Source organism: Phodopus roborovskii, unplaced genomic scaffold (assembly GCF_943737965.1).
Source record: "Phodopus roborovskii unplaced genomic scaffold, PHOROB, whole genome shotgun sequence".
NCBI classification, from domain to species: domain Eukaryota; kingdom Metazoa; phylum Chordata; class Mammalia; order Rodentia; family Cricetidae; genus Phodopus; species Phodopus roborovskii.
In genome coordinates this window covers 6902468-6920441 of record NW_026126413.1, presented here as the reverse complement: position 1 = coordinate 6920441, position 17974 = coordinate 6902468, and the positions used below count along the sequence as shown (strand labels likewise).

The window sequence follows — 17974 nt, the reverse complement described above, 5'->3', positions numbered from 1 at the left end:
GATGCCCCCCCCACGCTTTAGTTAAGCAAAAGTACAATGACTGAAAGAAATGAGGCTAGAATGAAGACAGGTTGACTCATGACCGAATCTACTTCTTCAAGATGACTTGCACACACACTGGCAATCCAGGCCTCATCTGATACAGTGCCGGGCAAAATGCAGCAAGGCTTTCTGGGTAAACACTAGGCTCCCAGTTCGCATCATTCAGTTGCTTCCTGACCTGTCAAACTGGGAAAATCCTTAAATAAAATTTACAAAGTGTTCTCAGGTTTAATGAGTTAACTAGAAACAAGGTCAAGAGGCCCTTTTCTTTCCATGTACAAGTAAGTGGCATCTGTGTGTGCTAGGCCATGCCCCTGGGCTGTGTCCCTAAGCCGCACCATGTCCCTGCACCATGACCCTGTGCCCCAGCTCTGGGGAACAAAGGCAGCTGGCCTCCTCCGCACTAAGATCTGGGAGCACTGGAGTAAGTACCTCCTCTGCCGGGCTTGCTCACAGCTAGGGTCACACAGAAGGGAAAACAGGAAATGAGAGCAGGGGAGGGCAGGGCGGGAGAGGGGGGTGGGGGAGGGAGGGATGGGAAGAGGAGGAGGAGAGACAAGGAGAAAGGGGAAGGGAAGAGAATATGGTCAACACACTCCTCTGTTGGTAAGCCAGGCTGGGGCGTTTCTCAGGAGCTGTTTTAGCATGATGATGGGGCCACACCCGTGACCCCAGATACTCAGGGGGTGAAAGCAAAACAGTTTCAAGTTTAAAGCCAACTTGCTTTAAGGCCACCTGGCAATTTAACGAGACCTCAGCTCAATTCGAAATAAAATAAATGCATGGATGGATGTGTAGGGTGCAGCTCAGTGGGACAGTACTTAGCACAAACGAGGCTCTGGGCTCGGTCCTCAGCAGCAACCCCAGCCCGCCCCCGCCACAGCCAAAGAAAAGTCTTGAAGCAGACAGTACAGTTTAAAACTCAGCTTCTAGGCCAGTGCTAGAATATGGGTATCCCGGCTAGTTTTATGTCAACTTGACACAAGCCCTAGCAATTTGGATGAAGGAACACCAGCTGGGAAAATGTCTCCGTAAGACTGGCTATGGACAAGCCTGTGGAGGGTTTATTTAAAATTAGTGATGGATGTGGAGGGCCCATCCCTTGGCTAGTGGTCCTGGGGTGTATAAGAAAACAAATTGAGCGAGTCTTGTAAGTAAGCAGGGCTCTTGTGTGGCTCCTGTCAGTCCCTGCCTGTGGGTTCCTGCCCACACTTCCCACGATAATGGGCTATTAGGGGGGAAAAACAAACCCTTTGCTCCCCAAATTGCTTTTGGTCATGGGTTTTTTAACAGCAACGGAGATACTAACTAAGATAAACAGCCTAGCTTATGCAAGGGCCCAAGCCCCAGCGTTTCAAAACAAAACACATACAATAAATATGTCTCACAAGCCACCAGCTAGACTGCCTAAATTAAAATCTTTCTGAAGCCTGAGAAACATTCCAAGATGATTCCCAGGTACCCTAGTTTGGCAACCAAGTTCTTTGGGAAGTCATTTCTTAGCAAATGTTTGCTAGATGGTTTTGGGCAAACAAAAGGAATAATCTTATGATTAGTACCCAGAAGCCATGATACATATATATACTTGCCACGTTACTTCATTATATAAGAAGTTTTATCCATTTTAGAAAAGCAATGGGCAAATGTGTTAAACTGAGAGATATTTCTCAAAATACACGTTATGGCTTCATGAATTCCTGAAGAATCGTGTTAAAATAAAACATGGTGGGCCTCTGCACAAGCTTGCCCAAAATGAGTGTAGTTGTTGATTACTAATGTCTGCCACAGGCACAGGCTATGGAGGTCTCAGTATTTGCTATCACTATGAAGGTAGCTTGATGCATGCCAGACAAGCATTCTACAGATTAAACTACACCCTTAGTCCCTGGAATTTGATCATGAGCATAACCAGTAAAGGATAAAGATGAAAAGTGAAAGGAGAACCCTCCTCCACTGCTGGTGGGAGTGAAAACTTGTACAGCGCTGTGGAAATCAGTATGGCGATTTCTCAGAAAAATGGGAATCAGTCTACTCCAAGACCCAGCAATACCACTTTTGGGCATATACCCAAAGGATGCACACTCACACCACAAGGACATCTGCTCAGCTATGTTCATAGCAGCATTATTCGTTATAGACAGAACCTGAGAACAACCTAGATCCCCCTCAACTGAAGAGTGGATAAGGAAACTGTGGTACATTTACACAATGAAGTACTAATCCGCAGTTAAAAAAAAAAAAAAACAATGGCATCTTGAAATTTGCAGGCAAATGGACAGAACTAAACAACACCATCCTGAGTGAGGTAACCCAGACCCAGAAAGACAATATAACATGTACTCACTCAGAAGTAGAGGTTAAACATAAGGCAATGGACAACTAGCCTACAAGCCACAACCCCAGAGAACCCAGGTAACAAAGAGGACCCCACGAGAGACATACATGGATCCGCCTAGAAAGGGGGAAAAGACAAGGTCTCCTGGGTAAATTAGAAGCACAGTTGGGGGTGGGGGGTAGTTGGAAAGTGGGAGGGGAGAGGGGAAGAGGGATGGATAGTGGGGGGGGGATGTTTAGCTCAATTTAAAAAAAAAAACTGAAAGGAGAAAGAAGCCTAAGTTGGTGAAACACAATCTAGAAGGAAGAGGATGGGAATTGGGGGAGTAGACAGGTGAGGGTGGGTGAACCTAGGCAGAGTGACAGACAGAAGGCTGGTGGCTTACCGGCAGCATTCACAATTCTGCTTGCTCTCACAGACCCTTGTGGAGTTTCCACATCCCATGTTCCATCTGGCCTGGGCTTCAGGGATGTCACTGGGGCAGGGTACTTTAGAAGGGCCCCATATTTCCTAGCCCCAGCAGCCAGGGCCATTGTCAGAGAGTAGGGATCAATGTGACCATCTCCTGGATTATACAGCCCAGCTAAAATCTAAATCAAACATACGAAAGTCAGTATTATATAATAAACATACCAAAATTTGTCTATATTGCTCAATGCAAATAAAGCCTGCTAAACAGATGTTTAATAAAACTGGACTTTAAACATATACCAGTGGCTAAAGGCTTAGTGGAGGAAAGCTGGCCTGACATGCACAAGGCTCTGGGATTTGATTCCAGCATGGAGGGAAAGCATCTTGTCAGCAGTTAGCATGTCTTGTTTTTCTAAGTCCTACTCAGACTTGAGCAAGATTTACAATGGGAGTTGAGTGATTTGTCACAATGACAAGCCACTTGGTAAAACTTTGCAATGGTCTCCAATAACTGGACACATGCCACTAAGAACAAAGAGTATAGCTCTCATTCCATGAGCCACTCCAAAAAAGACAACTAGTGTGTGTCTATCTTTGTCTCTTTCTCCATCCTAGGGTCCGGATGAGATGGCTGGGCTCTAACTGCCATTGTGGAATAATTACACAACAGTCACACCCCAGGGAATGACAAAGCAATGACCCAGAAGGTGTCCTGATGTTTTTATGATGCCATTTCTATGTTAGAGACATGCTAGTCTTGTAGGTTGTGTCAGGAAGTATTCAATTCTAATTTTAAAGACTTTCTGAAGGATTGGTATTAACTCTTCAAGTGTCCATTAGAATTTAAGAGAGATACTACCTGGGCCTGAGCTCTTCATTGTCTGGATTTTTTTTTTTTTAACTATAGTTTAGTCTTTGTATTTATGGGTCCAGTGCAAGAGACTTTGGGTCTTGATGGTATTCACACTCCTGCTGACTTGCAAATGTCACACTGGTGTTTTGTAATGGCCATGTCCTAATAGTGATCCTGTGTCTGTTTGCTTTGGCGCTCTGTCCGTGGCCCATGTGTTTCCATTGCCTAATATCTGAGAAAAGTCTGTAATGATGAGAACTTCTAGGGAAGTGTTGCCCGGTTGACATATAAGGAGGCATAAATGGATTCCCAGTAGCGTGGTGGAGGTGGATTTCAATGAAGGCACCGCTATCACACCAACCCATAGACCTGTAAAAACTTGCAAGAGCACAACACCCAGCACCCACAGCAGTTACACAAACGCTCACAAACAGGAACTCCTGACACAGTCGCTATCAGGGAACAACTGTCTGCTTCCCCACACAACCTGCTGGCTATCCATACCCAGGACATCTGCACAGCGCGAGTCAGGGACCTGGGTTCAAATCGTTCCTCCAGCAATGCTGAACTGAACACACTCATCCCACTGTGTAAGCTTTTAAGATTCTTTTGGGGGCCATAATAACCAGATTCTGTATAGAATGGACTTAACATGGTCTCTGTTGCAGAAATACTACTGAAGTAGGTGCTAATGCTGCTGCTATCGTTATGTTAAAAGGATGGTCTCCAGGAGGGAAAAAACATTAAATTCTGTGTCAAGTGGATTCTCTTAAGAAAATTCAAAGTTGATTTAGATCTGTGCTTGGCACATTCTGAAAAGGAAGTGCATCTACGATCCTGGAAATGTAAGGATGGCACAGGGCTTCTTGAGTTTTGAAACTTCAGTAACCTCTCTGTAGAATCATCATAGCAGGATGCCATTGTCTTTGAAGTCCCCCCCCCCCAACGGACGGCTGGTGTGTAAGCAAACTGCAGTCTGAGCGATCTGGTCATAAGAAAGGCTTTGAAGTATTTCTTTAGTTATCACAGACAGAACCTAAAAGGGTTTTCATTGCCCCTGCATATACTATTTAGTAACAGCTCACAGAATGTGATTTGTCCACATTCCAGGACCAATCATCTGATTTTGCCATTGTAAATGTATACATGGATTAGTTTTCACTTTAACTTATCAAACTCATAAATTCAGTGAACTCATTAAAGTTCATTTTTAAAATAATTTTAATTCAAGCTGACAAGTGAAATTGCCCTTCAAATAAATACCTTATTCAAGCAGGGCAGGGGAGGCACACACCCTTAATCCCAGCACTCAGGAGGCAGAGGCAAGTGGATCTCTCTGAGTTCGAGGCCAGCCTGGTCTACAAAGAGAGTGCCAGAACAGCCAGTGTTATTACACTGAGAAACCCTGTCTTAAAAAAACAAAAACAACCAACCAACAAAACAAACAAACAAACAAAATACCTTGTTCATGTTGAGTAAAGGGAACATCTCTTGGATTTTTTCAGGCTCAATAATATACTGTTCTGTTGCATGCCAGTTGGTCCGTGTCATTTGATATTTAAATTCATCTACCCTTACTGGAGTAGTAGCAAGTCTGATACTACCTGGTTGATGGAATCCCACCACCTGTGACGATAATTCCAATAAAAGCACATAAATAAACTACCCTCGGACCTTCAAACACAGTTCTCCAGCACGACGAACAGTCAAGTGAGTAAAAGAGAAATTTACTCTTTGGCAAACACAGTCATCACATAGGATATTTGTAGCTTATGAAAAGATGCTCATTCAGCCACAGTTCACTCAGTACTCCTGTGAGCCAGGCGGTAGTGTAAGCCTGCGCTGTTGGGTGAACAGGAGAGGCGAGCCCCTGACTGACAACCATCTCTGTCTACAGGTAAAGGTAGGGCAGTTAGAGCATACTGTTGCATGGACTGAGGGTCCAAATGCAGAATGAAGGAGCAGTACATGAAAAGGGGTTTAGGGAAGGACCGCAGAGACCCAACCAGCATGCTGCTATGGCGAGAGTGACTTAAATTGACACTCGTTTGGCACTTCCTAAAGTCTTCCCACTGGAAAATCCCAGTGAAGTCCTAGGTCACGGAGCAAGGAGGCAGTCCTGGTCTTCAAGTTGCTCACACTCCTCAGGGAAGACCAACAGTAAAGCACAATGATGACTGTGAGACAGTGAATTAGAACTGCGCTGTGTGTCAGAATAATGCCCACACGCAGTGTGTTAGAGGCAGGAGGGATTGGTTGATCGTCTATGTAGGGTGAGGGGAAGGCGGTTCCAGTCAGAACAGGTAGGAAGAGAGGAACACAAATTTAGAAAGCAGAGGTGTGAGAGCACCCAGAACATTCCAGAAGTATCCACTGTTGAGAACATGTAAAGCACACAAGCAAAGGAAATAGAGGCAAGAGAGAATGTTGGAAAGTCAAGAGATGAAGGCTAGAAGCCTCAGAGCCTGAAGTCTCTGGGGAGGTTTCAGTGGCCTTCATCAAGAAGAAATGCATGAAGACATTCAGAGAGACACCTTTGATCTTAGCTCATGAAGGCTTTTTATTTTGTGGATACAGTCAATATGAGAAGGGATTAAAAAGAAAGTCAAGGATTGGGTCTTAGTGTGCCATTTCTAAAGCCAGGGGCAGACAGTCAACTCACTGTCGGACCCTGTGCAGTCCGCTTGACTTGACATTTTCTAGCTAGGGAACTGACTAAACAAAGTTTGAAAAGTTGCTATTTATTTACAATATTCTCTTCCTTTTAAAACAAATGAAGAATAGTCAATTATATAGCTAGTATACTTGAAGGCATTAAAGAGATGTTAAAATAAACCCAGGTTCATACCTTAACCTTTCTCTCTCTACCCCAGCAAGCCCCTGCACATGGATTCTATATCTAAGTAGCTGAACTCACAGACAGCCTCAGACTCAGTGGTTTACCTGTCCAGTTTCTTCTTCCAGCTTCTCATAAAGTTTGATGCTGTCATAGTGTATTTTCTTCAAATTTATCCCAGGGTGAAAGTAAGTTGTTAAACCTGCCTTCAAATAGGGAGGTAAGAAAATACCAAAATAAGTGTTGGCATTTGCACAATGTTGATAACTTGTCTTCAAATAGCAATTTGGTGCTACTGAGTATGAGTAGAGTAAGAGTCAGGCCACAAGAATGACCATGAAGAGTCTAAAACTTACCAGAAAAAGGGTAAAATGGAGTGAGTTAGGTGGAAGGTTTAGAACATATTTTCATCTGAAATACATGGGACTAGAAGTGTTTTGATTTTGAATTTGGAGACCAGCAAGATAGCTCAGGGGATAAAGGTACCTGCCACTCAACCTGATGAGCTCCATCCCCAGGATCCCCAGAGTCCTCTGGGTAATAAAAGAGGGCCAACTCCTGCAAATTATCCTCTCATATTCATGGCACGTGTGACTGAACAAGTGCACCCGCGCGTGCGTGTGCGCGCGCACACACGTGCACACAGACACACACACACACACACACACACTAATTAATTAATTAAATTTCTGAAGGCTGGGTGGCAGTGGCGGTGCATGCCTTTAATTCCAGCACTTGGGAAGCAGAGGTAGGTAGATCTCTGTGAGTTTGAAGCCAGCCTGGTACAGATTGAGATCCAGGACAGCCAGGGCTACAGAGAGAAAGTCTGTCTAGAAAAACAAAGACTAATAATAATAAAAAATATAATTTTAAATTTTGGATATGTGTGTATACATAATAATGCTTTGTTATGAGAATCCAGGTCTATACAATAAAGAAATCCATTTGTTTCCTAGATACCTTATAGACACATTATAATATACAGTATTCCAAATAACTCCAAATAGGCAGCACCTAGACATATTTGTTGAATAACTACTGGTTAATTATTCTTTGGAAAAGATTGATAAATATTAGAAATGTTGTAGCTCTTTGCATCAACTCTGAAAGATGCAATGTATCATCCAGACCAAGAACTCGAGGCAATTACACAAAGCAAGAGTTTTCTTAATTAAGTATCTGGGGTCTCATTTTTCAGCTAATTTATCTTGGGGAGCTCATCAGAACACAATCTGTTCAAACACAAATCCATTTAGGAATATTTATAACGTTCTCCTATGGGAATTTGATTCTCTGAAACTCAAAACTATTCCCATTAAAGTTAGTCAACCACTGTTTGGAAACCAGAAGCTCAGTGCTTCTATTTATGCTTGCCAAAGCATCTAACATACACACAAGTGATGCTTCTGACAAAAATTCTATCCCAGCTCCTAAGCCATCTTGTAGCACTGTTCTGGCAGAAGTAGAGAAATGTTTTGACTGCCGAACTGCCACCAGGGTTTAGAAACACGGTCAAACCGCTCTTTTCCTTTCATGTTTGATATTCAGTGTGCATATGAACTTTCCTCATTCAATCAGAGAGCAACAATGGCCTTCAGGTATCTGCCACTGACCCCAATTCTGTCTACAGTGCATCTTCCTCTCATTGACCGAGAAGACCAATGCTCATGAGTGCTGGCCAGAACTCTGATCCTGGAGATCCTGTAAGCCACATCCCTGTGTGATTTCAGGTGTCTTAGTCAGTGTTCTATTGCTGTGGAGAGACACCACGACCTCTGCAACTCTTATAAAGGAAACCATTTCATTGGGGCTGACTTACAGGTTCAAAGGTTTAGTCCATTGTCATCATGGCAGGGAGCGTGGTGGCACACTAGCAAACCTGGTAACTGAGAGTTCTGCATCTAGATCCTCAGGCAGCAGGAAGACAGAGACTCTGGCCCTGACTTGAGCTTTTGAAACTCTAAAGCTCACCCATAGTGACACACTTCCTCCAACAAGGACACATCTACTTCAACAAGGCCACACCTCCTAATCCCTCTCAAGTAGCACTATTCTCTAATGACCAAGCATTCAAATGGATGAGCTCAATAGAGGACAATTCCTACTCAAACCACCAACGCCAGGCCACCAGGAAGCTCCACTATTTACATCCACCTTTACACTCTCCTCTGTTCCCATATCCCAGAAAGCCGTGGCTAATGCATTTCATTCGAAAGAGTCGCAGGGGCTCATTAAAGACATTTAGTACTTTGTTTAGGGAACAGTTTCTTTTGGAAATGCATGGCCAAGAAACAAGCTAAATCTTTTACTGAAAGAGAATATCTAGGAGCAGTCCATGCATCTCTATTTGTTGTTGCTGGGGCAGTCAGGAGTAAGTGAGTGGGTTTTTCTTAGTTGTAACTGGTTAGCGGCTTCTTGTGTTGGTTTTTGTTTTTTGTAACTTGTGCTTTAGAGTTATTCCTACCAGGCTTCTACTGCATTCGAATCATTTGAATCTTCTTGTATATTGTCTAGTGTTAATTAAACAACTATTTTGTGACTTTTGGGCATATGGAGCACACAGCGTTTTTCTCTTCTGTGACTTCTACATGGATATAGTAAATGTAAAGTCTGAGACAGGAGAAAATACTGGTCTTAGCCTTCGGGCATATAGTTAAATGCCCGGCCACGGAGCAGGGGGCATTAAGAAGTAAGAGGGTTGGAGAAATAGCTGCTCATTAGTTAAGACTCCCAGATGCTGGTGAGGCCAGGGAAGTCTTCACAGCGAGAGACCCTTGGGCTTGGAAAAAAGAAAACAATAGCATTGGTAGAGAAGGTAAAAGAAAAAAGAGAGACAGAATCCTTCGGAAGTGTAACTCTTTGAATTGGGGTGTGGCATAGGCTGCAATCCCAGTACTAGGAAAGTAGAAGCAGGTGGATCAGTAGTCCAAGGTCATCCTTGGCTACACAGGGTGTTCAAGGTCAATCTGGGCTACATGAGACCCTGTCTCAAATAAACACACACACACACACACACACACACACACACACACACACACACCTTTTAGTAAATGCAGAATTTGCAAATTCTTGTTGAAGTAAAGTTGAAATAACAAGAAAGGAACACTCTTCCCTATAATACAATGACAATTACCAAGTAATAAAAAACTGCAGGCGTTAGACAATCGAAGGGTGCTAAACAATAGGGAGTGTGTTGGATGCTAACTCATGGTGTGGTCTCCTAGTCTATCTAATATGTTTTCCTGTTTTTCAGGGGCCTTTACTGCCTCAGAAAACCTGGCCACTGGCCTAAGCCATCATATACCCCAGTGGCTCCAAATCTCTCATTCATACACTTGCTCAGGATGCTTGTACATATCCACTAAAACATTCTTATGCCTTTATTTACACATAACACGTAAATATAGGTTACTTCATTAATAGGGATCGTAAAGCACACTAAATGAGCTTGGGGTGAGTGAAGTGTTTTAACTAAATTTCATCTTACTTATTGTGCCAGAAAGCTTTTGAATATTAAGCTCATGAATCACAGTTTCGGTAGTGTTGTGATTAATGTACTTCATTATTGAGCTGTGTACACAACTGGATTGAAAATACAGCCTGATTCTAGGCGTGCTATTATCCAGGATGGTTGGTTTGTCTTAATTCGTTTTTGTTTTAAGCAGTCTTCCCCGTGTCACCCTTAACCTTTCAATCTTCCTGTTTCTTTTCTCATTGTTGTGGGCAAATACCAAGTGAGAAGCCACTTAAGCAAGAAAAGGTTTATTATGCTTTGCAGTTTGAGGATTGCACCCATCATGATGGGGAAGGCGACAGATGACATTGCATCTGCCCTCAGGAAGCAGAGAGAGGTGAATGCTGGGTCTGAGCGCACCTTTGCCTTTTTATTCAGCTGGGGACCCTGGCATGGTGCTCCCCACAGTCAGGGGGTCCTCCCACCTCGACTAACACAGTCTAGCAGCTCCCTCACAGATGTGTGCAGATGTTTGTCTTCTAGGTGATTCTAGAACTGACAAGTAGGATTAACCGTAGTTTTCTTCCTATGCCTCTAATATTGTGCCTCCTATGCTTGAGACTGATTTCAGAGGCCAAGAGCAGAAGACGCCTCTCAATCCTGCATGAACCCAAGTGGAAGCCGTGTCTTGGCTGTGTTCTCTGTGTCTTAAACCCCCTCCTTCATTTCAAGCACCTTACTGCATTGACCTATATATACAAAGGTTCCTGGTGACTGCTGACTATCATGGCCTCTAGTCTCTCCGTTCCTCCTACAACTTGGAAAGTATCATGCTCTTTGTATTTTAAATACCCGGGAACAAATCCTACTGGAATTCCTTATGAGAAAAAAAAATTAACAGGTTAAAAATGGTATCTCTCACAAAGGAGAGACACTTCCTCGCCTCCCTGCCCCAAGAAGATATCATTTAGTCTAGAAAATCTAAACACAATATCTACATTTCTATCCCTTTCTAACAAGCTCTCTTCCCAACAGGGCTGCTTTGCAAGCCAGCTACCTCCCTCCATCACCCTTGCTTGAAAGGAGCAAGCTGTACCTTTTTTCTTTTTTGTTTTTGGTTTTTGTTTTTGTTTTTGTTTTTTTCCTAGCGCTAAGGATCAAGCCTTGCACCTGCTCCTAGGCAAGCAGTCCACCATTAAGCCACACTCCCAAGCATGACTTTTAAAACCTATGTAACTGCTATGTAGAAACCACCCACATCCATTTGGATGACTAAAGATCAACACATTTGGAACACTTGCCTATTTGTAAATGAAATGCATGTTTAAATTTCATGACCCTTATCACCATTGCCAGGTAACAAGTCTTTTCATAGTGCAACACTCTTCTCGTACTGCTACATCGACCTCAAGCCACTCCTCTTTATCTCTTCACAAACTATACCATTTAAAGGCTAGGTAAAGCTAGTCATATAGCAATCAAAGAAAGGGCCCAGAGGAGCCCACCAGGCAGAGCCAAGCTGCCCCCAGAGAACCTGGGGATCTTAAGCAATATGTCAATCACGTCAGATGCTACTCACTTTCGTAAAGTTTAATTTCTTTCTTATGTATGTAAAATAAGTGGAAAGTTCTAGATTATCTTCCACCTTGGGTCTTCCATCCTGGGATCTCTAAAGATTGTGCTGTGACATCATCCTTGGGGAAGTGGAGGACCCTACTCTCCAAAACTGCTTCTGATGCCCACTCCCATGTACTGAGCAAGACCTCAGGGTCTGCAGACTTGGCTGTACTTTGAACATTCGGTCTCAGGCTGTGCCATTCTCCAGCCCTCATTTCCTGTACATTGTGGACTTTTACATCACATACAGCATATCAAACTCCAGGGATCTCCAGGGAAGCTGCCTTCATTTCCAGTCTGTCCATTTAGCTTTTGCTCCAATTTTTCACACTCCCAATCTGTTCCCAGATATGTCTGGGCTGAAATGTCTTGGCATGTGGAACTTCCTAAAGGCTCATGGATTTGTAAAAGCTCCCAAAATCCTGCCCTGTCCCTTATTCCAAGGGAACACAAATGACTTAGCTGCCGCTGCCTGACTACACACTGAGTTCCCCATTTGCTTCTGACTTAATGCTTTGTCTATAGGCATGCCATCTTATAATCTGTGCCTGCTTGCCTTAAAGAGTTCAGGCTAAGGTATGTATCTTGTATTCGTGGGATAACCAGTGAAATCTCAGGGAACCATGTAGTCTGCTCTGAAATGCAACCCATAGCAAAGCACTGTCCATGAACAAATAATGTGTCCTTTTAATGTGTATCTGCCTGCCCCACTTAAAGTCAGGGCGTGTGAGGCCTTATAAACACTATTTGCCTCAATTGCCTCTGCCTAAATGTTCTTGCCTGGTCAACCCCAAAGCCCCGTAGGTACCTTGTCCCATGCTTCACTCTGTTTAGTGTCTTCTCTTGTACTTGTCCCCCTAACTGTCCCTCCTGCATTCTATACTCCTTATCACGTTTCTCTTTTCTTCGTGGCTCAGGTCCCACCCAAATGTTTTCTGTGCCCAAGACTAGCTCCAGGAGGAAAGGACTGCTTAGTTTTGTTCCCTTCTGGGAACAACCATGATGCCCTAACATAATCCTTCTGTCCTGAGTGATAACAAAATGTACACTGTGCTGGCTAGTTTTCTGTCAGCTTGACACAAGCTACAGAGGAGGGAGCCTCGATTGGGAAAATGCCTCCATAAGATGGGACTATAGGCAAGCCTGTAGGCCAATTTCTTAATTAGTGATTGACATAGGCGGGTGCAGCCCACTGCGGATGGTGCCATCCCTGGCCCTGAGTTCTATAAGAAAGCAGGCTGAGCAAGCCATGAGGAGCAAGCCAGTAAGCAGCACCCTCCATGGCCTCTGCATCAGCTCCTGCCTCCAGGTTCCCGCCCTACTTGAGTTCCTGCCCAACTGCTTTTGGTGATGAACTGTTCTACTAAACTGAGTGAAATAAACTCTTTCCTCCCCAAGTTGCTTTTGGTCGTGGTGTTTTGTCGCAGCAATAGTGACCCCAGGTGCACACTAAGGACAAGAGGAAAGGAGATATAGACTTGCTAGAAGAACAACATGAAGCCTACACAGAAAATCTAGTTTAGGGATGTGAGACAAGCCTGGCGCACCAAGGCTTCTGCAGGCAGGAGTAAGGCAGTGGGGGACCAGTGAAAGAAGATGCTGGGAAGACTGGTGTGTGCAAGCAATGGGGTGCCCACGCCCTGCCACCCTGAGGATGAAGGTTGGAGGGGGAGGAGATGGACGCCGTGCTATTTTTCCAGGAGCACTGGCTGACCGTGGGACTGTGAGACTGGATCAACTGAGCTTGTGTCTGGGTGACACTGTTCACCAGCATTTAGCCTTGACAACTATTCCTATCCAGACATCTGGCCCATGCTTCAAGTGTGTGCTCAGTGTGAAGAGGCCTTCAGAGAGAGTTCCCCTTTCCTCTCCACACCACAGGAAAGCTGGTTATGGAAAGAGATGGCCAATGAGGCCAGGTCTTCCTCCGTGTGTGTGTGTGTGTGTGTGTGTGTGTGTGTGTGTGTTCCAAATATATATATATATACCCACAGAGAGAGAGAGAGAGAGAGAGAGAGAGAGAGAGAGAGAGAGAGCGCACAAGTGCCTTGGTAATCATAGAATCTTCCTTCCCTACCCCTCACTGGCAATATTGGAGTCACATCAATCCAGGGCCTTCACCTAGGCCATCCCCAGTACAGCTCAGCCATGCTGCCTCACTAGAACAATGACACAGGCTGACCACAGGCTGAGGCTCAGTCACAAAAACACAAAACAAAACCAACTCAGAAAATGGGATGCATGAGAAAATGGAAACTGAAGGAAGTTTCTGGGAGTTACTGGAGTAGAAAAGGGCAAAGCCAGGATCAGAATCCGGAATCCACATGTTCAACATAAAGGGTATCCAAATAACAAGGATTTCGCACTTCCTGGATGCACACTGTCAAGTGACAGTACACTTTCTGGTGAGGTGGGGGGTCCCACACCCTGAAGGGCTCTCTCTGTAGGAGTCGTGAGTGGGAGGAACCGGTGCACAGTTTGGGGCATACATAGTACACTTCGGGGTGGTTTCCTTACTGCATGCCAGGTAGAGCCAGCTGTGAGCTCAGACTTCTCCAGCAGGACCACATCTTTCATCCCGGCTTTGGCCAGATGGTAAGCCAGACTCACGCCCACACAGCCACCTCCAATGATCACCGTCTCTGCTTTGTCCTTCCATTCTGGGGGCGAGGCTGGGATTTCCTGCCTGGAAGACAGTGTTTTTAACAATGGTGACTCACTTGCAGATGGCAGGTCTAGTCTGCATCTGATTCCCTTGCTTGCCTGACTCTAGGACTTCTCAATTACAGGCTGCAATTTGCACTTAAAACCTGGGGCTTCTGAACCCTGACTAGGCGACCTGCAGCTAATGGGGCTTGAGAAATGAGCAGTAGCGGGTGGCAGTGATTGCTTCTTTCTCAATGCAGACACCATTTTTCTCATTTAAAAAACACATTCTGAGCCCTGCAGTGGTGGTGCACGCCTTTAATCCCAGCATTCAGGAAGCAAGAGGCAGATGGATTTTTCTGAGTTCAAGGCCAGCCTGGTCTACAGAGTTAGTTTCAAGACACCTAGAGCTATGTAGAGAAATCCTATCTCCAAAAAGAAGAAGAAGAAGAGGAAGAGGAAGAGGAAGAGGAAGAGGAAGAAACAACCAAACAAAAACCCAAACACATTTTAGGACTGGGCCTCAGCTCTCAGCTGGTAAGGTGCTTGCTATGCAAGTATGAGACCTGAGGTCGATCCCCAGGATCCCTGCAAATAAAATTGGGCATGTGTCTTCCATGTAATCTCAGCTATAGTATTGCAAAGACAAGAGGATCCTGTGGTTCTTTCTGAACAGCCTTCCTGGCCTAATCAATGAAAGACTGTGCCTCAAAAACCAATGTGAAGAACAACTGAAGAAGACACCCAACCTCTGGTCTGCACACGCCCACATACACACTCCTATAGATTTTACAGTCTTCTCTCTAGTACTCCCCAGGCTAAAGGGTGATGGATGTGGAAGAACCCTCCTCCTCCGGTGTCTAGTCATCAGCTTGCAGGATGGTCTTCTTGGCTGTACTGTGAGCTTTTTGAAGGCAGGAACAATATCATATTTGTGACTGATCTCAGCCCTCTCCCAATACCCACATCCAATATGAATATTTGGTGAACACATCTGATCATTTCCATGGCTTTTTCTCAGCCTTACACTGGCATGATTTCCCTACACAAGTCCCTAAAGGATGGCATTTTAGCACTGGCACTGCTCATAGGGTAGAGAGGTTTATTTGTCATTGTCATATTTCCTTCAGACTATTTCCTTTTTTAATTTATCAAGTGCTTCCTGCATCCCTGCTGTGTATGGGGCTGGACACACAGGGCCTCGGAGCTCTGAAGCTTGTAGCAGACCCAGAAGACCAAGCAAGCAAAACCAAAAATGTGGACACAACAGCAATGAAGCCATGAAGGAAGGTCCGGGTTCCAGGAGCATCCATCAACAGGAAGACATGGATGAAGGAAGATGAAGGAGGCAAGGGTGGGCATGAAGGCACCCAGGCTGCAGGGGCAGTTGTGGGCAGTCAGCAAAGGGAGGGGCTGGGCTCTGAAAGCCCTTGAGGCTGCCTGTGGTGGGGTCTCACGGATACGGCTGGCTTGAGGAGTCAGTAACACAAAGGGCACTGAGTAAATCCTGTGAAACATGACCAAAGAACTAATTCCTTAGTTCTTGCCTTCTTTGCTAGTCACTGATCTCCTTATTCTAGTAGTGTCTAACATAGACAGTCATATGAATTAATAAGAATTCTGGGAATATTTTCCATGGTATATTTGGTGACACCAAACCAAAAATTGACATTTTAAGAACAAGGTTTTGTTGTTTTGGTTTGGGTTTTCAAGGCAGAGTTTCTCTGTGTACCCCCAGTTGTCCTGGAACTCAGTCTGTAGACCAGGCTGGCCACAAACTCAAAGATCTGCTGGCCTCTGCCTCCCCAGTGCTGGGATTAAAGGCTTGTCACCACCAGCAGTTTAAGAATAAAGTTCAAAGTGAGAAGAAAAGAGCAGGCTGGAACCTTCTCTTGGACTGACAGGATAGTAACTGCTGTATTTGTCTAATTAATTACACCTTATTAGGGAAAAACTGTGTTTATCTGATGAAGATGAAATTGCACCTCTTAATGTCTAAATTCTAATCTGCCTTCAAAATCTGTCAGACAAAACCCATATTTTCTGCATAGGTTTAATGACATGGGGTGTGACTTTGTAGTCAGACACACAATTTCAGACTGACAAAGAAGTTGTAAAACTTTTGTAGAAAGAACTCTCTTTGTTGTTTCAGTTTGGTTTTTGAGACAAGGTCTCACTATGTATCCTCCACAGCCTATGATGGCTTTGAGGTTGACATCCTGCCTCAGCCTCAGGAGTGCTGGGATGTCAGGCTTTTGCACCATCTCTGGTAACTCTCAACATGTCAGAATATATGCATAAGTCATATGCAAATAAACAGTCCCACACACATAATAGTGCATAAAGACTTTAATGTTACACTGGATTTGTCTAAGGCGCTTTAAACAAATTAACCCAAGTTCAACAACACCTTTTTTTCTTTCTTTCTTTCTTTCTTCCTTCCTTCCTTTCTTTCTTTCTTTTTTATTAACAACACTTTTCTATTTCCTTCCATTAACCCAAGTTCAACAACACCTTTCTATTTCCTTCCGTATTAGGTGCAGTTTCCCAATTGTGATGCTTTTACAGCTCACAAATCTTTCTTATGCATTCTTTCGATTAGGGTTTGCAGCCCTCCTGAAAACCAGGCAGAGCAGAATTAGCATCCTTTCTTTGCTGATGAGGAAACTGTGCTCAGCCAGCAGCTGCCATGTCTGCCAGAACCGACATTCTATGGCCCTTGTATTCCCAGAACCGGGAACAAGCCTGCACACCAGGTGCCGTGAAAAATCTGTCGATGAAATGACAGCTGGATACGACTCAAAAGCAGTCCCTGCACACCATAAGATATAAAACACAAACGAAGTCACCTCGTGATAATGTTTGTGGAGTGACTTTGTGAATAGAAGCCTCACCTCGCCATGGTGCATGACATCGGGAGTGACTTTAGGACAAGAAAAGTCAAAGATGTTGTCCTGCTGCTTTACATACAGAAACTACAGGTGCCAGGTGTGACAAAGGAAAGCCCATGCACACCCCACACACCTCCACATCAAAAGACAGCAATGGACAGTTGACTTAACCCTTTCCCTAACTTTTTTTCTTTAAAAAGACTAAAAAAACAAAACCAGACTCTCATATTTGCCCAAACACACGTGTGTTAAAAATGTCAGGTTTATGTTCTCTGTGCTACCAACTAACCTGAAGCAGCCTAATTGTTAATGAATGAGCTGATTAATTATATTAGAAAATATTGATCAAATGAAAAACTATGTAGCCATTAAAAAGAATAAGGCAAATCAATACGCCCTGGAACAGAATAATCATTGAAAACAAAACAATGACAACCACCAAATCAAGGTGCGAGCGAATTGGAGACTAAAGCTTCCAGCTATGGGAACACAGGAGACAGGCTCCTGCAGATATCCACACACTGCCCACTGCTGACCGGGCAGGGTTGGGGCCAGAGACTGAGTTTTCCCTGGTAGTTGCAGGTAATCCCTGTTCTGGGAGGCAGGTGAGCCGGCCTGGGCCCCTCCTCCCCACCTGCAGGCGGCAAGCACTCACCCTTCCCGGAGGCCGGTGGAGCTTGGGCGCCCAGGGGAGCCCCGGAGCGCGAGACTCCGGAGGCCCCGCAGCCGCAGCACTCCCGGGCGGAGCATAGTGGAGGGGAGCCCGAGCAAGGACCGACGGTCAGGGGCAGCGACCTTAGGAGGGAGGCAGCTTGGGGGAGGGGACACGGGCTGAGGAGGGGGGTTGATCCTCCCACCAAGGGGCGGGCTTGGGCACCGGGAGCCTCCC

At 44.7% G+C, this 17974-nt stretch overlaps 1 protein-coding gene across 1 annotated transcript in view; it reads right to left on the bottom strand.

Annotated features, from left to right (window-relative positions):
• Dmgdh (dimethylglycine dehydrogenase) overlaps window positions 1-17835 on the bottom strand; it is a 61695-nt gene extending 43860 nt beyond the window's left edge. Inside the window, exons 1-5 of the mRNA XM_051182982.1 lie at window positions 17741-17835; window positions 14066-14234; window positions 6585-6683; window positions 5103-5267; window positions 2763-2967 (exon numbers count right to left, since the gene is read on the bottom strand). Of these exons, the coding sequence (XP_051038939.1) occupies window positions 2763-2967; window positions 5103-5267; window positions 6585-6683; window positions 14066-14234; window positions 17741-17835 (733 nt within the window). The remainder of the gene's footprint in view (window positions 1-2762; window positions 2968-5102; window positions 5268-6584; window positions 6684-14065; window positions 14235-17740) is intronic.
• Window positions 17836-17974: the final 139 nt, after the last annotated feature.